The sequence below is a fragment of the Macaca fascicularis genome, chromosome 1, assembly GCF_037993035.2.
Source record: "Macaca fascicularis isolate 582-1 chromosome 1, T2T-MFA8v1.1".
NCBI classification, from domain to species: domain Eukaryota; kingdom Metazoa; phylum Chordata; class Mammalia; order Primates; family Cercopithecidae; genus Macaca; species Macaca fascicularis.
In genome coordinates, this window is record NC_088375.1 from 105333744 (window position 1) to 105358006 (window position 24263).

General features: G+C 46.2%; 1 protein-coding gene across 14 annotated transcripts in view; it reads left to right on the forward strand.

The window, feature by feature from the left end:
* Window positions 1-24263, forward strand: part of GON4L (gon-4 like) — a 102094-nt gene that overhangs the window by 76388 nt on the left and 1443 nt on the right. For 9 of the 14 annotated variants that reach the window (XM_073993013.1, XM_005541510.4, XM_005541506.4 and 6 more), the window contains 14 exons: window positions 605-749; window positions 2594-2744; window positions 7555-7671; window positions 8385-10094; window positions 11518-11773; window positions 12694-12878; window positions 14410-14607; window positions 17335-17478; window positions 18046-18189; window positions 18292-18411; window positions 21179-21292; window positions 22288-22498; window positions 23130-23757; window positions 23848-23950. In XM_073993013.1, coding sequence (XP_073849114.1) covers window positions 605-749; window positions 2594-2744; window positions 7555-7671; window positions 8385-10094; window positions 11518-11773; window positions 12694-12878; window positions 14410-14607; window positions 17335-17478; window positions 18046-18189; window positions 18292-18411; window positions 21179-21292; window positions 22288-22498; window positions 23130-23757; window positions 23848-23950 — 4226 coding nt within the window. Of the gene's footprint in view, window positions 1-604; window positions 750-2593; window positions 2745-7554; window positions 7672-8384; window positions 10095-11517; window positions 11774-12693; window positions 12879-14409; window positions 14608-17334; window positions 17479-18045; window positions 18190-18291; window positions 18412-21178; window positions 21293-22287; window positions 22499-23129; window positions 23758-23847; window positions 23951-24263 lie in introns of those variants that run through there. The other 5 variants (XM_005541507.4, XM_073993012.1, XR_006692977.3 and 2 more) reach the window with 3 other exon arrangements.

Sequence of the window (24263 nt, forward strand, 5' to 3'; positions counted from 1 at the left end):
TAGTTTTGTCTTTAGAATTGCAGAGGTTCCTGAAAGTGAGAGGCTGAGAGAGGGAGAGAGAAATGAATGAGACTGAATTGTCTCATTCCTTTTATGGTTCTTTTGTTCCCAACCTCAGGAGGAATCTGGGAGAACTTAATGAAAGTTAAGTAAGAATCAAATAAAAGTAAAATTTGAAATACCAGATTTGTGAGGGAGATTAAAGAAGTTGGAATCTTATTCTGGAAGAAAGAAAGCATTGTTGAAGGTCTCTTATCCTTCGAGGATTTAAGGGGGGGAAGGAGGTAAAACATTTTTGAGCATACACTATTGCCAGCTCCTTTTATTACTAGGTGCTTTTTAAGTGTTTGTTTTACTTAGTGAATAAAGTGTTCCATGTAAGAAAGAATAAGAGTCAACTTTTATTGCCATTGAATGGGACTCCCTTTAGATACAATGTTAGCTTAAGAAAGACTGTGGAAACTCTTTGGGGAATGGTGGGCAGATGGGAGGGAATCAGGTTAGATAAGGACAGCTCTACCTAAATGCAGAAATGCATTCACGGGCTTTTTGAAGCCCTGTTTTGTCTTAGAAGTTGATTTATCCGAGATTTGTTTTCTTATAGCCAATGAATTTCCCTGTTTGCCAAAGCAAGTGGCTTGGATCCTGGCCACAAGCAAGGTTTTCATGTACCCAGAGTTACTTCCAGTGTGTTCCCTGAAGGCAAAGAATCCCCAGGATAAGATCGTCTTCACCAAGGCTGAGGACAAGTAAGTGTTTACTCTGGGGGATCAAAACAGCAGAATATCCCAAGGAGAAGACATAGTTCCTTTGAGGAGTTTAGGGGAAGTAAGATTTGTATAATAAAACATGGACACAAAAGACAAAAGGAAGAGCAGTATAGATGAGCAGAGCCCTCTAGGGGATGCTTGTTCTAGCAGTGCCAAATACTGCTTTTTGGAGGAATGTCACACACATTTTTAAAGCATTTTAGACCAGAGATGATGGCTCCCACCTGTAGTCCCAACACTTTGAAAGGCCAAGGCAGGAAGTTCGCTTTTATTTTATTTTATGTTATTTATTTATGTAGAGACAGGATCTTACTCTGTCACCCAGGCAATCACAGCTCACTGCAGCCTTGAACTCCTGAGATCAAGTGATCCTTGCACCTCAGCCTCCACGGAGCAGCTGGGACCCCAGGCGTGTGCCACCATACATGGCTCATTTTTTTGTGTGTGCAGATGAGGGTCTCTGTGTTATCCAGGCATCTTTCAAACTCCTGGACTCAAGGCATCCTCCCACCTTGGCCTCCCAAAGTGCTGGGATTACAGGCATGAGCCACCACACCCACCAGATTATGAACATTTGTATGGCCCTTTGTGTGTATTGCCACACTGTTATCAGCACATATGTATATATGCAACCACGATTATCTATGTTGTTAGAGGGTAGTATTGGTGTCGGTTTAAGTTGCCTGACAGGGTACCTATTCATTTTGTATTAGTTTTACTAGAATCATTCTCCTTCCTTTGTATTCTCTTTGAAGTTCCTTTGTGTTGTTAGTATACAGCTCATCATGATACAGCTCATCATGATCTCACGTTTATTAATGATTTATGCCTAGTTTCTTATGTTCCCACGTAATTGTGAAGTATTTGATTTTTTTTAAATGGAGTCTCACTCTTGTCACCCAGGCTGGACTGCAGTGGTGCGATCTCGGCTCACTGCAACCTTCGCCCTCTGGGTTCAAGCAATTCTTCTGCCGAAGTAGCTGGGATTACAGGTGCTCACCACTATAGCTGGCTATTTTTTGTATTTTTAGTAGAGACAGGGTTTCACCATGTTGGCCAGGCTGGTCTCGAACTCCTGACCTCAAGTGATCTGCCTGCCTCGGCATCCCAAAGTGCTGGGATTACAGATGTGAGCCATTGTGCCTGGCCTTATTCTTATTTATAATACTTAATCAGTACTCACTAAGCATCTGAAATTTTCTATTGAGTAGTCACCAACTTGTACAAGAATTAGATTTAGAAAAAGTAGATTGGCCAGGCATGGTGGCTCATACCTGTAATACCAGCACTTTGAGAGGCTGAGGCAGGAGGATTACTTGAAGCCAGGAGTTTAAGATCAGCCAGGGCAACAAAGTGAGAACTGGTCTCTACAAATAATGGAAGAAAAAAATTAGCCAGGCATGGTGGTGAACGTCTGTGGTCACAGATACTTGGGAGGCTGAAGTGTGGGAATCGATTGAACCCAGGCATTCAAGGCTGCAGTGCACTGTAATCATGCCACTGCTCTCCAGCCTGGGCATCAGAGCAAGACCCTGTCTGAAAAAAATGAAAAGGTAGATTGGGTCACACACCATGGCTCATGCCTGTAATCCCAGCACTTTGGGAGGCTGAGACTAGAGAATCGTTTCAGCCTAGGAAGTAGAGGCTGCAGTGGGCTGCAATTGTACCACTGCACTCTGGCCTGGGTGACAGCGTGAGACCTTGTCTCAAGAAAAAAAATAAAATAAAAAAGAAAGAGTAGATCGTAAAATGTATTAGTCTGGGGAGGCCCTTTAGAAGGAAGGACTGTGAAGTGAGATTTAGTGTCATTGCTCCTTTCTCAGTTTGTTAGCTTTAGGACTGAAGCATTTTGAAGGAACTGAGTTTCCTAATCCTCTAATCAGCAAGTACCTTCTAACCTGCAAAACTGCGCACCAACTGACAGTAAGAATCAAGAACCTCAACATGAACAGAGCTCCTGACAACATCATTAAAGTGAGTGTTTCCTGCATGCGCCATCCAGGCACCTCACCAATATGTACTCATTCATTTCTCTTGTTATTCTCAAAGAAAAGAGGAACCTTCTTTTATCTAAAGCACTGACAGTATTCCACTTATATGCTTTTTGTGTGTGTGTGTGTGTCAGACAGACTCTTGCTCTGTCACTAAGGCTGGAGTACAGTGGCGTGATCTTGGCTCACTGCAGTCTTGACCTCCCAAGTTCAAGCGATTCTCCTGCCTCAGTGTCTCTCCTGCGTCAGCATCCCAAGTAGCTTGGATTACAAGCATGCACCACCATGCCTGGCTAATTTTTGTATTTTTAGTAGGGACGAGGTTTCACCATGTTGGCCAGGCTGATCTCAAACCTCTGACCTTAAGTGATCCACCCGCCTTGGCCTCCCAAAGTGCTGGGATTACAGGCGTGAGCCACTGCACCTGGTTTCTTCTTTTTTATTTAGATACTTATTTATGTTGTGTTTTTATTTAATTTTATTTTTGTTTTTTGAGACGGAGTTTTTGCTCTTCTTGCCCAGGCTGGAGTACAACGGCATGATCTTGGCTCACCGCAACCTCCACCTCCCAGGTTCAAGCAATTCTCCTACCTCAGCCTTCCCAAGTAGCTGGGATTATAGGCATGAGCCACCAAGCCCAGCTGATTTTGTATTTTTAGTAGAGATGGGGTTTCTCTGTGTGGGTCAGGCTGGTCTTGAACTCCCGACCTCAGGTGATCAGCCCACCTCGGCCTCCCAAAGTGCTGGGATTATAAGCGTGAGCCACCATGCCCGGCCTATGTTGTGTTTTTAGAGACAGTTTCTTGCTCTATCATCCTGTCTGGAGTCCATTGGCACAGTCGTAGGTCACTGTAGCCACAAACTCCTGGGTTCAAGTGATCCTTCCACTTCAGCCTTCCAAGTAGCCTGGAGTACAGGCACGTTCCACCAAGCCTAGCTCATTATTTTATTTTGTGTAGAGATGCTGTGTCACTTTGTTGCCCAGACTGGTCTTGAAGTTTTGACAACTGTCAGTCTGCCTGCCTCAACTTGGCCTCCCAAAGTGTTGGGATTACAGGCGTGAGCCACTATGCCCAGCCTTTTGTTTTGTTTTGTTTTTGTTTTTTACTTGAGATAGGCTTTTACTCTGCTACCCAGGCTGGAGTACAGTGGTATCATAGCTCACTGTAACTTCGAACACCTGGGCTCAAGCATTCCTCCCACCTCAGCCTCCCAAGGAACTGGGATTATGTGCATGAGCTACCTTGCTTGCGTATTAAAAAAAAAATTTTTTTTTTTTTCAGAAATGGAATGTCCCTATATTGCCCAGGCTGGTCTAGAATTTTTCGCCCTAGGCAGTTCTCCTGTCTCAGCCTCTAATTGCTACTTCCTGGTATATTGGATTTAGGCCTTATTTATTAACCATTAACCATAAGCCAGGGAAGTTGAGGATTTATCTGTCTCCTCACTCCCTTACTCCCACCACAAACATGCACATTTTCTGCTTTCCAATCTCCTCACTAGTAAATATGTCACAATTTTGGTTAGGTTGTATTCAGGGTTTACACTGTAAAATTTTAAGGACTGTATAAATGCTCTTCACATCTGAGCTTTGTTATTGTAATACCTTGCCTTTCCTGCTGAATGTTTTATTTCTCTTGGAGTAAATAATCACATTTTTTAGGGGAATGGGGCTGGACTTGATTTTATTATGTAATTATTCCCAGATCAACAGTAAAGGTTACTTAAATTTTCTTAATCTCCTTTCAGTATGTCTGGCCTTCTAGATATTCCATCATTTTCATCTTGAAGGAATTGCTCCCTGAGCCCTCTGACACTATTCCACTCTAAGCGTGTTGCCCTATGGGCTTGCTGCACTATGTCTTCTTGGACTTTTTCTTCACCATAATCCTGGGGATTATTTTTGCCTCTTACTATGTTGGATCTTCTTATTTCCTGAATTCTACATCTTTGTTTTTGTTTTACTTCCTTCCCTTAGTGGAACACATTCTAGTAGCATTTTTCTTTAAATTTTTTTCTAAATTTTTTTTTTTTTTTGAGATGGAGTCTCGCTCTGTCGCCCAGGCTGGAGTGCAGTGGCTGGATCTCAGCGCACTGCAAGCTCCGCCTCCCGGGTTTATGCCATTCTCCTGCCTCAGCCTCCCGAGTAGCTGGGACTACAGGTGCCCGCCACCTTGCCCAGCTAGTTTTTTGTATTTTTTCTTCACCAATTTTTAAATTTTTAAATTTTTAAAAATTGAGGCCATGTGTGGTGTCTCGTGCCTGTAATCCCAGCATTTTGGGAGGCCCAGGCGGGCGGATCACAAGGTCAGGAGATCGAGACCATCCTGGCTAACACGGTGAAACCCCGTCTCTACTAAAAATACAAAAAATTAGCCGCGCGTGGTCGCGGACGCCTATAGTGCCAGCTACTGGGGAGGCTGAGGCAGGAGAATGACGTGAACCCGGGAGGTGGAGCTTGCAGTGAGCCGAGGTCGCGCCACTGCACTCCAGCCTGGGTGACACAGCAAGACTCCATCTCAAAAAAAAAATTGAGACAGGTCTCACTTTTTTGCCCAGGCTGGTCTTGAACTCCTGGGCTCAAGTAATTCTCCTGCCTTGGCCTCCCAAAGTGCTGGGATTATAGGCATGAGCCACAGCCCTATTTAACTCTTGAATCTTCATGTAACACCTGTTTTTCCCAACTTCTGATAGTATGTAAGAATTTTCCTTTGGCTCCAATGTTTTGAAAATTCATGATAATATGGCTTAGAATTTGTCTAGTTTCATACATGGTGCTAAGGCACTTGATAAACTGTATTCTGCTGCAGAAAAATCTTTTTTCTTCACGTTTGAGTTGTGTGTCATTTTCTGTGCACATCTTTGTACTTTTTGTTTGTTTCTTTGCTTCTTGGTCTTTGAGACAGACTCCTCTGTCACCCAGACTAGAGTGCAGGGAAGTGATCCACGCTCACTGAACCTTTGTCTCCCGAGTTCAAGTGAGTTTTTGCTCAGCCTCCCGAGTGGCTGGGATTACAGGCGAGTGGCACCATACCTGGCCAATTTTTGTATTTTTAGTAGAGACAGGGTTTCACCATGTTGCCCAAGCTGGTCTTGAACTCCTGGCCTCAAGTCATCTGCCTGCTTCAGCCTCCCAAAGTCCTGGTATTACAGGCCTGAGCCACTGTGCCCGGCTGTCTTTGTACTTTTTTCAATGTAGGGTATCAGTATTGTTCCATTTGGCTCTTTCCCACTAGTCTGTAAGCTCCTTGAGAGCAGGAATTGCTTCTCTTACATGTGTGCTTACCTTTTAGCACAGTGCCTAGGACATAGAAAACATTCTGTATATGTTGGATGAGCAGATACTGTCAATGGTTTTAGTTCAGTTCTCGTCTTCATTTATTCTTTTTTTTTTTTTTTTTTTTTTTTTTGAGACAGAGTCTTGCTGTGTCGCCCAGGCTGGAGCGCAGTGGCCGGATCTCAGCTCACTGCAAGCTCCGCCTCCCGGGTTCACACCATTCTCCTGCCTCAGCCTCCCGAGTAGCTGGGACTACAGGCGCCCGCCACCTCACCCGGCTAGTTTTTTGAATTTTTTGAGTAGAGACGGGGTTTCACCGTGTTAACCAGGATGGTCTCGATCTCCTGACCTCGTGATCCACCCGTCTCGGCCTCCCAAAGTGCTGAGATTACAGGCTTGAGCCACCGCGCCCGGCCTATTCTTTTTTTTTTTTGAGACGGAGTCTCGCTCGGTCCCCCAGGTTGCAGTGCAGTGGCATGATCTCGGCTCACTGCAAGCTCTGCCTCCTGGGTTCACGCCATTCTCCTGCCTCAGCCTCCCGAGTAGCTGGGACTACAGGCACCCACCACCACGCGTGGCTAATTTTTTGTATTTTTTAGTAGAGACGGGATTTCACCGTGTTAGCCAGGATGGTCTCGATCTCCTGACCCCGTGATCCTCGCGCCTCAGCCTCCTAAAGTGCTGGAATTACAGGCATGAGCCACCGCGCCCGGCCTATTCTTTTTTTCTTTTTTTTTTAGCTGGCATCTCACTCTGTCACCTCGGCTGGAGTGCAGTGGCACAATCTCTGATCTCAGCTCACCACAACCTCCACTTCCCAGGTTCAAGGGATTCTCCTGTCTCAGCCCCCTGGGTAGCTGGGATTACAGGTGCGTGCCACCACACCTGGCTAATTTTTATATTTTTGTAGGGATAGGGGTTTTGCCATGTTGGCCAGGCTGATCTTGAACTCCTGACCTGAGGTAATCTGCCCGCCTCCTAAAGTGCTGGGATTACAGACCCGAGCCACCATGCCCAGCTTTCATTTACTCTTAGAATTGAACTTTCTCAGGCTCTCTTTTTTTTCCCCTTCTCTTCTAATGCCCTTCACACCATCATTTGCTTAAAATGAAGCTTTCATGTGTCCAAGGTATAGATTACGATGCTGTCTTTGCAGCTGTTGAGCAGGAACAAATCTTACATAAGATTGCTCTGAGCATCTGCTTCCTTTTCTCTCTGTGACCTAAACTGTCCCCTTCCTGGCAACCACATAGAGATCATCAGTTAGAAAATATTGAAGAAAGATTTTACAATTATTGTAAAATCTTTAAATAGAGATTAGTTTAATTCAAAATTTATAAGTATTCAGCATATGCTATTTATATATATGTGTTCGTGGGTGTGTATGTGGTTTTGTGTGTGTGTGTGTGTGTGTGTGTGTCTCTCTCTCGATCCACCACCCACCCCATTCACCAGCCTGACAGAGGACAGTGTTTCCAGAAGGAATGTAACTCATGCACATTTTTTTCATGTTAAGTTTTATAAGAAGACCAAACAGCTGCCAGTCTTAGTAAAATGCTGTGAAGAGATCCAGCCACATCAGTGGAAGCCACCTGTAGAGAGAGAAGAACACCGGCTCCCATTCTGGTTAAAGGTACAACCCTCTTCCTCAAAGTCTGTGGGAGGCAAGTCACTGAAAGTTCTGAGAGAATATCAAGGGCTTCCTTAATCTACTAATGCTTTAGTTGTAGAATTAGGACTTCAGAAATCTTCCTCATTCACCTTTCTTCCCTTACTTTTCTGCCCTTCACTGGGTGATTCTACATTTTCAAAATAATAGGTAAAATAATAATTTGCTAAAGGAAATTCACAGAAGTTTCTAAAGTATATAATTGGAATGTGGTCTTTGTAGATTTGATATGCAGAGAGACTTTTCTTGGAAAGATGCCTTGAGCTTGTCTAAGGTCCCTAAAACCTAGAAAGCCCAATTGTTTTTCCCAAATTCTTTTTTTGTTGTTGTTGTTTTGTTTTGTTTTTGAGACCAGAGTCTTCCTCTGTCCACCCAGGCTATGGTGCGATCTCGGCTCCTCGCAACCTCTGCCTCCCAGGTTCAAGTGATTCTCCTGCCTCCACCTCCCCAGTAGCTGGGATTCCAGGCACATGCCACCACACCCAGCTAATTTTTATATTTTTAGTAGAGATGGGGTTTCACCATGTTGGTCAGGCTCGTCCTGAACTCCTGACCTCAAGTGATCTGCCCACTTCAGCCTCCCAAAGTGCTGGGATTACAGGCGTGAGCCACTGTGCCAAGCTTCTTTTTCCCAAATTCTGACATATGCTGGATCAGAGTGTTCTTGTTTCCAATAGGCCAGTCTGCCATCCATCCAGGAAGAACTGCGGCACATGGCTGATGGTGCTAGAGAGGTAGGACATGTGACTGGAACCACTGAGATCAACTCAGATCATGGCCTAGAAAAAGACAACTCGGAGTTGGAGGGTGAAACTCGGTACCCACTGCTATTGCCTAAGGGTGTGGTCCTGAAACTGAAGCCAGTTGCCACCCGTTTCCCCAGGAAGGCTTGGAGACAGAAGCGTTCATCAGTCCTGAAACCCCTCCTTATCCAACCCAGCCCCTCTCTCCAGCCTAGCTTCAACCCTGGGAAAACACCAGCCCGATCAACTCATTCAGAAGCCCCTCCGAGCAAAATGGTGCTCCGGATTCCTCACCTGATCCAGCCAGCCACTGTCTTACAGACAGTTCCAGGTGTCCCTCCACTGGGGGTCAGTGGAGGTGAGAGTTTTGAGTCTCCTGCAGCACTGCCTGCTATGCCCCCTGAGGGCAGGACAAGCTTCCCTCTGTCTGAGTCCCAGACTTTGCTCTCTTCTGCCCCTGTGCCCAAGGTAATGCTGCCCTCCCTTGCCCCTTCTAAGTTTCGGAAGCCATATGTGAGACGCAGACCCTCAAAGAGAAGGGGAATCAAGGCCTCTCCCTGTATGAAACCTGCCCCTGTTATCCACCACCCTGCATCTGTTATCTTCACTGTTCCTGCTACCACTGTGAAGATTGTGAGCCTTGGTAGTGGCTGTAACATGATCCAGCCTGTCAATGCGGCTGTGGCCCAGAGTCCCCAGACTATTCCCATTACCACCCTCTTGGTTAACCCTACTTCCTTCCCCTGTCAATTGAACCAGCCCCTTGTGGCCTCCTCTGTCTCACCCTTAATTGTTTCTGGCAATTCTGTGAATCTTCCTATACCATCCACCCCTGAAGATAAGGCCCACGTGAATGTGGACATTGCTTGTGCTGTGGCTAATGGGGAAAATGCCTTTCAGGGCCTAGAACCCAAATTAGAGCCCCAGGAACTATCTCCTCTCTCTGCTACTGTTTTCCCCAAAGTGGAACATAGCCCAGGGCCTCCACCAGCAGATGCAGAGTGCCAAGAAGGATTGTCAGAGAACAGTGCCTGTCGCTGGACTGTTGTGAAAACAGAGGAGGGAAGACAAGCTCTGGAGCCGCTGCCTCAGGGCATCCAGGAGTCTCTAAACAACTCTTCCTCTGGGGATTTAGAGGAAGTTGTCAAGATGGAACCTGAAGATGCTACAGAGGAAATCAGTGGATCCCCTGAGCGTGACATTTGTGATGACATCAAAGAGGAACATGCTGTGGAATTGGACACTGGCGTCGCAAGCGAGGAGTTGAACAGTGCTAGAGAGGTAAAGAAACAGACAGTCTTACAGAAGGAAGAGGAGAGGAGTCAGCCAGCTAAAACCCCTTCATCTTCTCAAGAGCACCCTGATGAAGGAACCTCAGGGACAGATGTGAACAAAGGATCATCAAAGAATGCTTTGTCCTCGATGGATCCTGAAGTGAGGCTTAGTAGCCCCCCAGGGAAGCCAGAAGACTCACCCAGTGTTGATGGTCAGTCAGTGGAGACTCCAGTTGGGCCAGAAACTGGAGGAGAGAAGAACGGGCCGGAAGAAGAGGAAGAAGAGGACTTTGATGACCTCACCCAAGATGAGGAAGATGAAATGTCATCAGCTTCTGAGGAATCTGTGCTTTCTGTCCCAGAACTCCAGGTGAGAGCTGGAGAATATTCTCAAGTATTTTGTGGACTCAGTAATATGTTTAATTTATTGATATGCCACCTGCTTGCTTGCTACACTATGGATAGTCCTAAAATCATTTTTATTTATTTGTAATGCATTATGGAACATGATTGTGAAGTTGAGGTGAAATGAGATGGAAAGGATGAAATTTTACTGATTATATTAAACTGATTTACACATTAAATTGAATCACCTGACCATACTTTAGATGCCTTAAAAGACTAAAAAATAGTAATTGGCTGGGCTTGGTGGCTCATGCCTGTAGTCCCAGCACTTTGGGAGGCTGAGGTGGTTGGATCACAAGGCCAGGAGTTTCAGACTGGCCTGGCCAATGTGGTGAAACCCCATCTATACTAAAACTACAAAAATTAGCCAGGCGTGGTGGTGGGTGCCTGTAATCCCTGCTGCTCGGGAGGCAGAGGCAGGAGAATCGCTTGAGCCCGGGAGATGGAGGCTGCAGTGAGCTGAGATCGCATCATGGCGCTCCAGCCTGGGCAACAGAACAAGGCTCCGTCTCAAAAAAAAAAAAAAAAAAAAAAGTGTAAATAGCCTGGCGCGGTGGCTCACGCCTATAAATCCCAGCACTTTGGGAGGCCAAGACAGGCAGATCACCTGAGGTCAGGAGTTCAAAACCAGCCTGACCAACATGGAGAAACCCTGTCTCTACTAAAAATACACAAGTAGCTGGGCGTAGTGTCACCTGCCTATAATCCCAGCTACTCAGGAGACCAAGGCAGGAGAATTGCTTGAACCTGGGAGGCAGAGGTTACAGTGAGCCAAGATTGCACCATCGCACTCTAGCCTGAAAACTATCTTCAGGTTACAGAAGTTTGTAAAAGGGAACTTCTTCCCCTCTCCTGCTGTCAGGCCGAATGTCAGCTATCACTGGGATTTCTTTTTTTTGTCTTGTTTTGTGTGTGTGTTTGTTTGTTTTTTTTTTTTTTTTTTTTTTTTTGAGATGGAGTCTCACTCTGTCTCCCAGATTGGAGTGCAATGGCACAATTTCAGCTCACTGCAACCTCCGCCTCCCAGGTTCAAGTAATTCTCGTGCCTCAGCCTCCCAAGTAGCTGGGATTATAGGCATATGCCACCGTACCTGACTAATTTTTGTATTTTTAGTAGAGACAGGGTTTCATCATGTTGGCGAGGCTGGTCCTGAACTCCTGGCCTCAAGTGATCCACCCACCTCACCTTCCCAAAGTGTCGGGATTACAGGCGTGAGCCACTGTACCTGGCCTATTGCTGGGATTTCGTAACTCAGGGAATTCCCCTCTGACAGCTGTGGTGGGCTCCCCATTGTTTAACTTCAGATTATCCTGATATAGCTTTGTGCTGTTCTGCAATTCATGAGCCACTAGGAGCCATTATAAGTACTCTTTGGAGGGTTTTACAGGAAACAATGGAGAAACTGACTTGGCTGGCATCTGAAAGGCGCATGAGTCAGGAGGGTGAGTCTGAAGAAGAGAATTCTCAGGAGGAGAACTCTGAGCCGGAAGAAGAGGAGGAAGAAGAAGCAGAAGGAATGGAAAGCCTGCAGAAAGAGGATGAAACGATGGATGAAGCAGTTGGAGACTCAGCTGAGAAGCCTCCTTCTACTTTTGCCTCATCTGAGACTGCTCCAGAAGTGGAAACCAGCAGAACTCCACCAGGTGAGTTAGGCAAGCCTATACTGAAGGACCAGTCTCACTTAACCTCGTTGTCTAGAGGACAGTGTTCAGAGTGGATAGCTTATAAACCAGGTGGAGGATTTCCAGAGGAAACCCTCTGGATCTGTTCTGCAATCTCCCACTCCAAAAACACGTTTAATGTGGTGTCTTTGTGGAGAACAGATACTCAGAAATTTTTAATTTGATTCTCATCCATTGTTAGATTTATATTAGCTTCCTTCACTTTCTTTTTTTTTTTTTTTTTGGAGATGGTGTCTTGCTGTGTTGCCCAGGCTGGAGTGCAATGGCATGATCTCGGCTCACTGCAAGCTCCGCCTCCCAGGTTCAAGCGAAACTCCTGCCTCAGCCTCCTGAGTAGCTGGGATTACAGGCATCCACCCCCACACCCAGCCAATTTTTGTATTTTTAGTAGAGACAGGGTTTTACCATGTCAGTCAGGCTGGTCTCGAACTCCTAACCTTATAATCCGCCTGCCTCGGCCTCCCAAAGTGCTGGGATTACAGGCGTGAGCCACTGCACCTGACCGTTCACTTCGTTAAACTGATTGTTACCTTATCTGTCATGTGTGGGGCTAAGACCCATGTTTATTTCAGGAAACACTGCTTGTTCCTCATCCAGACATAGTCTCTCAAGAGCACTACAGAAGCCACACTTGCTCTTTAGACTTCCTTTCTCAATATGAAGTAGCTGATTATCTTGTCATCCCAATTAAGGCAGTTACACTGCAGACTCTGCGTAGAGCTGACTTGACAGACTTACTTCTCATACCATTTTCCCAACAACCTTTTCCTTGACTTGCTCCATAATATTGAATAGGATTTGGCTGGGGTGGTGCATGTGGTGGAATGGGAAGAGCAGGGGTTTAGGGACAGAGAAACAATGTTTTTCATGTGTGCTACAAGGAGACAGCATCAAAACTGCTGGAAAGGGCCGGAACAATCATCGAGCTCGCAACAAGCGGGGAAGTCGGGCTCGGGCCAGCAAGGACACCTCCAAGCTGCTGTTGCTGTATGATGAGGACATTCTCGAACGAGATCCCCTCAGGGAGCAGAAGGACTTGGCCTTTGCCCAAGCTTATCTGACCAGGGTAGGCAAATGCTGCTTCCTGTTACTGCCCGTCTCTGTGAATGTGGCTGCTTCCTCAAGGGAGATGTTTTTAAAAATGACGTCTGTTTTTCAGGCTATACAGCAGGCATCATATTCCTCTATGTTGGCTTTTCTGGCAAAAGATCTCTGTGACAGAACCACAAAGAGACATAGAATTCAATCATAAGTATGTTTATTGTTAATACCCTGCCATCATCCTTCTGTTTACTAGAGATTGGCAGAAAAATGATACAACCATCATCAGTGGGAGGTTGTGACTTTATTAGGTGGGCTGATAAGGACCTTTATAGAACCTTTGGCTTGAGAAGAAAGACAGTGGGTACACTGGCCAGCAAGTGGATTTCAGAGAAATACATTGCTCTTAAGACATGAACCAGCTGGGCATGGTGGTTCACATCTATGATCCCAGCACTTTGGGAGGCCAAGGCAGGTGGATCACCTGAGATCAGGAGTTCGAGACCAGCCTGGCCAACATGGTGAAAACCTGTCTCTACTAAAATACAAAAATTAGCTGGGCGTGGTGGCAGGCGCCTGTAATCCTAGCTACGGGGGAGGCTGAGGCACAAGAATCATTTGAACCCGGGAGATGGAAGTTGCAGTGAGCCGAGATCGCACCACTGCACTCCAGCCTTGGTGACAGGGTGAGACTGTGTCTCAAAAAAAAAAGAAAAGACATGAACCAGGCTGGGCGTTGTGGCCCTTGCATATAATCCCAGCACTTTGGGAGGCTACAGTAGGAGGATTCCTTGAGTCCAGGAGTTCAAGACAAGCCTGGGCAACATAGGAGACCTCCAACTCTACAAAAATTAAAAAATCAACTAAGCATGGTGGTACATGCCTGTAGTCCTCGCTACTTTGGGAGGCTGAGGTGGAAGGATGACTTGGGCCCAGGTGGTTGAGGCTGCAGTGAGCCATAATTGCATCAGTGCACTCCAGCCTGGGCAACAGAATGAGACCCTGTCTCAAAAAAAAAAAAAAAAGACGTAAGCCAACCTCTTCTTGGTAGTGTCCTGGAGAACTATATCCTTCTGTTGGTAACCACCTGGTTCCTTTATCCCCCTGGAAAGCAGAATACTGGCAATGATAGTCATAGCTTTTTCTTATCTCCTAGTATTTTACTGATATTCCTAACTTAGGTATTATTTACTCTCAGATTACGCCCATGCTGAAATACATGTACAAACACATGTTACCTATTTCATTATGAGGATGTAATCAGTAAGGAAACGTTAGGGCTGCAACCCAGAGAAAAGCATTACTTGGTTTTGTGGGTAGAGCTGTGGAACTTGGAAAATGTTTTTTTACTTGCTCACTCCCAGAAAAAGATCTTTACCTTGCCTATTGCTCTGTGTCTTCCATTAACAGTCAGATGTTAAGATCTGTTGGAGGTACAGCCTCTGATGGATAATTCTTGGAGCTCTCTAACCATAACCCTGCCTTCTCCCTTGTACCCTTATTGCTTGTTGTGGCCCAAATAAAGGGTGTTGATGATTGAAAGTCTTCCCGTGTAGGTACGAGAAGCCCTACAACATATCCCTGGCAAGTATGAAGACTTCCTTCAAGTCATCTATGAATTTGAGTCAAGTACCCAGAGACAGACGGCTGTAGATCTCTACAAAAGCCTGCAAATTCTGCTCCAAGACTGGCCTCAGCTGTTGAAAGACTTTGCTGCTTTCCTGTTACCTGAGCAAGCTCTGGCCTGTGGATTAGTAAGTGAATGAGGAAAATAAGTACACTAGGACTTCTGGGTCAGAGTGAGACTGGGATTGAATGGGGTTGAATAAGACTGTTTCAATCTCCCAACTCCTTCCAGACACACAGACGTCCCCTAGCCCAGAGTGATAAGAGCCTCTGTCTTTTCAAGGGATTATCTTTCCAATCCCATGCTCCCATTTTCTTTACATGATAAATGAGAGGGTTTTACCTGTAGTTGCCAAAGGAGACTTTGGGTGAGGCATATGCTCTCTGCTTCTCACTGGTATCAAGCCAGACATTCATTTAACAAGTACTTGTTAAGTGCCTCCTAACTGTCAGACAATTCCTGACCTCAATTGCTAGGAATATAGCAATTACAAAAGACTAAAATCCCTGCCCTCATGGAGCTTATGTTTTCATGGGGAAGTTCAGATGATACTCCAGAAAACATATATATATAATATATAAAACATAAATTATAAAAAGAAGTATAAACAGTGAAATATGTAGTATACAATGTTTTACAGTGATCATGTTTTACAGAAAAATAAAGCAGGAAAGGAAACTAGAGGGGTGGTTTTATACACAGTGGTCTAGGAAGGCCACTGTGGTACGGTAACATGTAAAATGTTGCAGAATAGGAGGCTAAACATGAGGGATATCCCAGTAGTCCTGGACTTCTTGTCACAAAAATAGGAACAAAGGGAGGAATGAGATTATTCTAAGAGTTTTATTAGGGTTAAGTGACAGTGGGGTAGTTCTGTGTATAATGTGTGATGCCCGTTTTCTCTTCTGGTATTATTATGAGGATCCAATCAGTGTATATGTGAAAAAAAAAATTTTATTTTATTTTTTTGAGATAGAGTTTCGCTCTTGTTGCCCAGGCTGGAGTGCAGTGGTGCGATCTCTGCTCACTGCACCCTCCACCTCCCAGGTTCAAGCGATTCTCCTGCCTCAGCCTCCCGAATAGCTGGGATTACAGGCGTGCACCACCACGCGTAGCTAATTTTGTATTTTTAGTAAAGATGGGGTTTCTCCATGTTGGTCAGGCTGGTCTTGAACTCCAGACCTCAGGTGATCCGCCCGCCTCAGCCTCCCAAATTGCTGGGATTACAGGTGTGAGCCACTATGCTTGGCCAAAATTTTTTTTTTTTTTTTTTTTTTTTGAGACGAAGTCTCACTCTGTCACCCAGGCTGGAGTCCAATGGTGCGATCTCAGCTTGCTGCAACCTGCACCTCTCAGGTTCAAGCAATTCTCCTGCCTCAGCCTCCTGAGTAGCTGGGACTACAGGCGCCCGCCACCACACCCAGCTAGATTTTTTTGTATTTTTAATAGAGACAGGGTTTCACCGTGTTAGCCAGGATGGTCTTGATCTCTTGACCTTGTGGTCTGCCCGCCTTGGCCTCCCAAAGTGCTGGGATTACAGGCATGAGCCACTGCGCCTGGCTAAAAATTTTTTAAAGAGATAATGTCGACCAGGTATAGTGGCTCACACCTGTAATCCCAGCACTTTGGGAGGCCAAGGCTGGTGGATGGCTTGAGCTCAGGAGTTTGAGGCCAGCCTGGACAACGTACCCAGACCCCATCTTTACATAAAATTTAAAAATTAACTGGGTGTGATGGTGCACACCTTTGGTCCTAGCTATTTGGGTGGCTGAGGTTGGGGGACCACTTGAGCCTGAGAGGTTGAGGCTTCACTGAGCCATGATTGCTTCACTGCATTCCAGTTTGGATGACAAGAGCAAGACCTTGTCTCAAAAAAAGAGAGAGAGACAATGGCCAGGCACAGTGGCTGGCACCTGTAATCCCAGCACTTTGGGAGACTGAGGTGGGAGGATCCCTTGTAGCCAGGAGTTTTGTTGTTGTTGTTGTTATTGTTGTTGTTTTTTGAGGCAAAGTCTCACTCTGTCACCCAGGCTGGAGTGCAGTGGCACGATCTGTGCTCACTGCAACCTCTGCCTCCAGGTTCAAGTGATTCTCCTGCCTCAGCCTTCCTGGTAGCGGGGATTACAGGCATGCACAACCGTACCTGTCTAATTTTTGTATTTTTAGTAGAGATGGGGTTTCACCATGTTGGTCAGGGTGGTCTTGAACTCCTGACCTCAGGTGATTTGCCCACCTCGGCTTCCCAAAGTGCTGGGATTACAGGCGTCAGCCACTGTGCCTGGCCTGTAGCCAGGAGTTTGAGACGAGCCTGGACAACACAGGCCCCTGGGATTCTCCTGCCTCAGCCTCCCAAGTAGCTCAAGCTACAGGTGTACACCATGACCCCTGCCTAATTTTTAAATTTTTCTGTAGAGACATAGTCTCACTGTGTTGCTCGTCTTGAATTCCTCCTGCCTTGGCCTCCCAACATGGGATTACAGGCATTACAGGGATTACATGGGATTACATGAGCCACCTTGTGTAGCCTGAAAATTCTTTGTAATATAAACTCTAAAGTATCATATGAATTTTGGTGTCTTGATTTCACAATTCATAAAACAGCAAACACTTTGAAACACGTACATCTCTTGAAGCTGTTGCTCACATCTTAATTGCTTTAGGTGGCTACCCACCAGTGGTCCAAGGTGGATGGAGGTTAGGGTTTTAAATTAGATCTCATAGTTGTAAACTAGAATTTTAAACCAGGATTCTGTCATCTCTTGTGTCCTGGTCCACTAGTTCTTATCCTTAGAACCCTCAAGTCCTGCTCTAGCTGTATTGTGACTCCTCTTTTGTCCACTTTGCACTCTGGTAGTTTGAGGAGCAGCAGGCTTTTGAGAAGAGCCGCAAGTTCCTTCGGCAGCTGGAGATTTGCTTTGCAGAGAACCCCTCACACCACCAGAAGATTATCAAGGTCCTCCAGGGCTGTGCAGACTGCCTTCCGCAGGAGATCACCGAGGTATTCTTTCCTGTCCTGCTTTCTTCCTGTTGTCTTCTGGGCCTTAGGCCTTTCCCTTGTCTCTTTCCCCAACCTACTCCATACCTTTTTGCCTCTGGAATGTCATGGGCTTCCTGGAGGAGATGAACAAGGCAAGGACTTTTTAGGCTTACCCAAAGCATAAAGCACTGGGGTAGGGAGGGATTGCTACCTGAAACCAGAGCCTGTCTAATCTTCACAGGCTCAGGAATGCCATGGATGTCCTGGAAGGGATGTTCAAGGACGGAGGTTCTGGGGCCTGGGAGGGGCCTTACCTCCTTGCTCTGCTTGGGGTAGTGTCCTAGCTGGAGACCAGTAGGGCAGAGTGGAGAGTGGGATCGTTAGGAGTCAAATCTAGTATTAGTACCCTTCCCCTGTAGGCAGCTAAGGAGGAAGAGAAAGTTTTAGTGTTCTTTGTTACCAGGCAGAGTCTCTGTGTGTTTCCCAGTTGACTAGGAAAGCAGAACATGGAGGTATATGGGATTGGTTGGGAAGGGTAGCCTAGAGAGGCTCTGGAGACTTCCTCTTTCCCTCTGTGATTCTCCTCAGCTCAAGACACAGATGTGGCAGCTCCTCAAGGGCCACGACCACCTACAGGATGAGTTTTCTATCTTCTTTGACCACTTGCGCCCAGCAGCTAGCCGGATGGGTGACTTTGAAGAGATCAATTGGACTGAGGAGAAGGAGTATGAGGTATAGGCCCTGAGGCTGCTGTAGCCTTATGAAGGGGGGAGGCCACACGTGGGAGGGATATTTGCCTGGTGTCTGTGCTGAGCAGCACCAACTCCTTCTCAGTTTGATGGCTTTGAAGAAGTGGCCCTGCCTGATGTGGAAGAAGAGGAGGAGCCTCCCAAGATACCCACAGCCTCAAAGAACAAGAGAAAAAAAGAGATCGGGGTCCAAAATCATGATAAGGTATTTTCTTTGTTTGTTTGTTTTTGAGACAGAATCTCGCTCTGTCACCCAAGCTAGAGTGCAGTGGTGTAATCTTGGCTCACTGCAACCTCCACCTCCCAGATTCGAGCGATTCTCCCACCTCAGCCTCTCAAATAACTGGAATTACAGACACATGCCACCACGCCCAGCACATTTTTGTAATTTTGGTAGAGATGAGTTTTCACCATGTTGGCTAGGCTGGTCTCGAACTCCTGACCTCAAGTGATCCACCCACCTCGGCCTCCCAACGTGCTGGGATTACAGGTGTGAGCCACTGTGCCCGGCCTAAAATTATGATAAGGTATGCCAGGTTATTGAAAAGCATCTATGTTTCATGAATCAAGCCTTGCGTTTTCTCACTAATCATTTCTCTGGCTTACTATGGCCCAAGGTTTCTAGTTGAAAGACTCTAGGATCTGAGACAATCATGGAGAACAAACCAAAGGTCAGGCTGAGACAGACATGCAGAGCCTTTGGGAAAACAGTGCCGTTGTTGCAGGGGCCTTAGGATTCCCTAGTTAGAAGGATTTGTTTCTTCCCCTTTTCTCTCTAGCTCGGAGTTATTACCCTTAATTCAACTTTTTCTTTTCTTTTTTTTTTTTTTTTTTTTGTGAGAGAGTCTCACTCTGTCTCCCAGGCTGGAGTGCAGTGGCATGATTTCGGCTCACTGCAAGCTGCGCCTCCCAGGTTCACGCCATTCTCCTGCCTCCCGAGTAGCTGGGACTACAGGCGCCCGCCACCACGCCTGGCTAATTTTTTGTATTTTTAGTAGAGACGGGGTTTCACCATGTAAGCCAGGATGGTCTCGATCTCCTGACCTCATGATCCGCCCATCTTGGCCTCCCAAAGTTCTGGGATTACGGGCGTGAGCCACCACGCCCGGCCTCAACTTTTTCGTTTTTGCTCATGTGAGAAAATAGAGCCAATTGAGGATGAGCTTGTTGTTAAAAAAAAAAAGTAGAAACAAGATTTCCCATATTAATAATAATGATAGAAGCTAATACTTAGTTGTATTACAAAGTGACAGGCATTGCTGCGAAGTATTTTAATGGATTATTGACACATTTGATTCTCACAGTAATCCTATGGAGAGATTGCTCTTGTTCGCATTTTACAGAAGACATAACTGACACAGAGAGGTTGCTGTCAGGGTCTTATATTTAGTAAGTGGCAGTGCTAGGATATGAACTCCTCAGGTAAGCCAGCTGCAGAGTCTACTGGTTGTCACTGCTCTTCAAGTAGTATTTTTTTTTTTTTTAATTCATGTTTCCTGACCAAATGTTTTTTCTCTTTCCTGGGGAGAAACTGCTTCTTAGTAGCTGTATGACCTTGAGAAACTTATTTAACCTCTCTTTGTTTCGGTTTCTTCATCATAAATTGGGATGATAATGGTACTTATGTCTTGGGTTTATTAAACAGAGTATCATTGAGTGGGCCTTCCATGGGTACAAAGTTCTCAAGGGGATTGGAAGAGATGGGAGAGCTGAAGGCACAGAGAGACAGAAACAAAGACATTGTGTCTCATGATGGAGGTCTCCAGTGACTTTGCCTCAGATTTTGTCTGACTTAAATATTTCTTGAAACATCTGGGGCAATTGGGATATGTCAGTCTTTAGGTCATTTAGGGATTGTTTCAGGGATTCATAATAGACCTTAATCTAGTTCGGGCTATTGATGTCCCCAGGCAATGTGAGAAGTTGATACATAAAAGAGGAAGGGGTCCAGGAGTGGTGGCTCACACCTGTAATCCCAACATTTTGGGAGGTCAAGGTGGGTGGATCACTTGAGGTCAGGAGTTCAAGACCAGCCAGAGTAAGATGGCGAATTCCTATCTCTACTAAAAATACAAAAATTCGCCATAGGCTAGGTGCTGTGGCTTACGCCTGTAATCCCAGCACTTTGCAAGGCCAAGGTGGGTGGATTACTTGAGGTCAGGAGTTCGAAACCAGCCTGGTCAACATGGCGAAATCCCATCTCACTAAAAATACAAAAAAAAATTAGATGGGCGTGGTGGCATGCACCTGTAATCCCAGCTACTTGGGAGGCTGAGACACGGGAATCGCTTGATCCCAGGGAGTGGAGGTTGCACTGAGCTGAGCTCGCACCACTGCACTCCAGCCTGGCAGAGAGAGCGAGACTCTGTCTCAAACAAAAAAACAAAATAATAATAATTAGCTAGGCGTGGTGCGCAGTCCCAGCTACTTGGAAGGCTGAGGTGGGAAAATCACTTGAGCCCAGGAGGCAGAGGTTCAGTGAGCCATGAATGTGACACTGCACTCTAGCCTGGGTGACAGAGCCGGACCCTGTCTCAAAAAAAAAAAAAAAAAAGACATGGGGAGAGGGTGGGCTGTGTTGTGCTCATATGGCTCACAACTTTAGCTTCCTTTCTTGGAACCAAAAATATGGCCAGGCATGGTGGCTTATGCCTGTAATCCTAGCACTTTGGGACTCTGAGGGGGGCAGATCACGAGGTCAGGAGTTTGAGACCAGCCTGACCAACATGGTGAAACGCTGTCTCTACTAAAAATAGAAAAATTAGCCGAGTGTGGTCGTACGTGCCTGTAATCCCAGCTACTCAGGAGGCCGAGGCAGGAGAATCGCTTGAACCCGGGAGGTGGAGGTTGTGGTGAGCCAACACCGTGCCGCTGCACTCCAGCCTGGGCCACAGAGTGAGACTCTGTCTAAAAAAAAAAAAAAAAACCACAAAAAAAAACTTGGCAGCTAATCAAGCCCAAGTATCTCCTAGGAGACTGAGTGGCCAGATGGGACCAAGGACTGTGCCTGCTCCTGCCACGAAGGAGGTCCAGATTCCAAGTTGAAGAAGAGCAAAAGGCGGAGCTGTAGCCACTGTAGCAGCAAGGTGAGGAAAGTATCAAGGGTACTGGTCCTAAGGGGTATCAGAGCTGCTGGGGGCATTGTTTGCTACCAAGAATTGTACCTTACTGAATTCCTAAAAAGGCATATATATATATATATATATATATATATATATATATATATATATATATATATATATAAAACAGTCAGTACACATATATGTGTACGTATGCAAAATAAATGGAATCTGCTACAAATACGTGATTTTGTTTTTTAAGGAGAATTCTGTAAAACTTTTGGAATTGGAAAAACAAAATACCAGTTAAAATATTTCCCTCAGATATTAGAAAATGAAATAAACCTCTGTCATGAAAGTAGTCTCTACAAGTAATCCTGGTTCTCTAGAGTGGAGTTGGTTGGCAGGAAAAACACAGTTCTTAGTAAGAGAAGGAGTTGTGGAATCCAATACTCTATTCTGGGCAATTTAAAATCCTTGGAGCAGGGAGGCAGAGGTTGCAGTGAACCATGATGATACCACTGAGCTCCAGCCTGGGTGACAGTGAGACCGTGTTTAAAAAAGAAAAAAAATCAAATCCTTAGAGGAGTAGCTGGGCAACAGAGGACTCCGGAGGCTCACCTGGGAGATCACTTGAGCCTAGGAGTCTGAGGCTGTAGTGTACCACCATGGTCATGCTTGTGTAAACAGCCACTGCACTCCAGCCTGGGCAAGATAATCTGTGTCATCTGAGACCCTGTCTATCTTTTCTTTTTGTTGTCATTTGAGAGAGTCTCACTATGTTGCCCAGGCTGATCTTGAACCCTTGGGCTCAAGTGATCCTCACCCCTTAGCCTCCCAAGTAGCTAGGTTTATAGGCATGTACCACTGCACCTAGTTGAAACTCTGTCAACAAAATTGTTGGAGCAGACATGCGTGTGGGTTGACTTGGTGAGCATCAGGCAGGGCTTCTTCCTTTAGTGTGCCCCAATCAAAGACATAGGTGGTCAGGACACCTTTGACCCAGTAGACCATCCCTGCAGGTCTGTGACAGCAAATCCTACAAGAGCAAGGAGCCCCATGAGTTGGTGGGCAGCAGCCCCCACCGAGAGGCTAGTCCTATGCCTGGAACTAAGGAAGCTGGGCAGGGCAAGGATGTGACGGAAGAGGAAGCCCCAGAGGAGCGGGAGAGCACTGAGGCCACCCAGAGCAGGACTGTCAGGACCACCAGAAAGGGAGAGATGCCTGTTTCAGGTGAGTGATCTGCCAACCCAGCCCTTCTGTTCCTGTCTCATTCTCCTGTACTCCAGACAGGAACCTCCATGAGCCTGGATAAATAGCCTTTTCAGGGATGGATATACCACCTCTTTCACTGATGTACCCATAGGAAGCCCTTCTCCTGTTCAGGCTTTTTCTGTCCTATGGCCTCACTCCTCTTGCAGAATTAAGAATGCCACAAATTTCATGCGATTCAACATTGTCTTTTCTTTCCATTCCTAAAACCCTTCCCCCATCTCCAAATCTACTATAATCTATACATCGTAAAGACTGGGCCATTCTCAGCTTTGGCAGTAGGACTTTATATCTTTGCATAAGTGACATTATGCCCCCCACCTCCACCCAACTCTTTTATTATTTATAATTTTTGTAGTGATGGGATCTCACCATATTGCCCAGGCTAGTCTCAAACTCCTGGCCTCAAGCGATCCCACCACTTTGGCTTCCCAAAGTGCAGGCATTATAGGTGTGAGCCACCATGCCCGGCCCTCTTTTGTATTAGAATTTTTGCACAGTACCTGGCCACAGTGACCTATGGTAAATTCTCGTGCTTAGGTGCATCTTGATCCTGACAGTACCCTGAGATCCTTATTTTCCTCCTAAGCAGGATTGCCAGTGGGGGGCACTTTGCCGTCCCCTCGAGAAGTGACTCTTACAGAACGGCTCCTCCTGGATGGCCCACCACCTCATTCACCAGAGACTCCTCAATTTCCCCCCAAAACTGGAGCTGTACTGTACACTGTTAAGAGAAACCAGGTTGGGCCTGAGGTTCTCTCCTGCCCCAAGGCATCCCCCAGACTTCAGAAAGAGAGGGAGGGCCAAAAGGCAGTGGGTGAGTCAGAGGCTTTGATGCTGGTCTGGGATGCATCAGAAACTGAGCAATTGCCTGGTACCGTGGAACCCCATGCTTCCTTCCTGAGTCCTGTTTCCTCAAAGACCAGAGATGCAGGGAGAAGACATGTGTCCGGGAAACCAGACACTCAAGAGAGATGGCTGCCCTCAAGCAGAGGTAGGGTGAAGACAAGAGACAGGACATCCCCTGTCCATGAATCTCCATCGGGAATTGACACGTCAGAGACTTCTCCCAAAGCCCCTAGAGGGGGTTTGTCTAAAGACAGTGGAACACAGGGCAAGGGTCCAGAGGGGGAGCAGCAGCCAAAGGCCACAGAAGCTACAGTGTGTGCCAACAACAGCAAGGTCAGCTCCACTGGGGAAAAGGTTGTCCTGTGGACAAGGTAGGTAAGGGTGGATGACGTGTGTTTGGAAAAGAGCATAGACCACATCCATGTGGCTCCCTAGGGTTAATCATGATACCTGGGTTACAGGGAAGCTGACCGTGTGATCCTCACCATGTGCCAGGAGCAAGGGGCACAGCCACAGACCTTCAGCATCATCTCCCAGCAGCTGGGAAATAAGACACCTGCTGAGGTAAGTGGGAGTGGGGGTGGAGAAGACCCAGTAAAAAGAGGACAAGGTGGCCAACAAAGAGATAGAAAGGCCAAAGAAGGAGCTTTCACATCCAAGACAGTAAGTGGTTTTTGTAAAGGTCTGATCTAAGGAAAGGCTTGACTCATCAGGGTGGTAGTGGTTCTAGGACAGGAGAAAGGACACTGACTGCATTTTGTCCTTCCTGTGGAAGCCCCAGTTTCCATTCTAGCTTTTTCTTTTCTTTTTTTTTTTTTTTTTTTTTTGAGCCGGAGTCCTGCTCTGTCGCCCAGGCTGGAGTGCTGGCATGATCTCA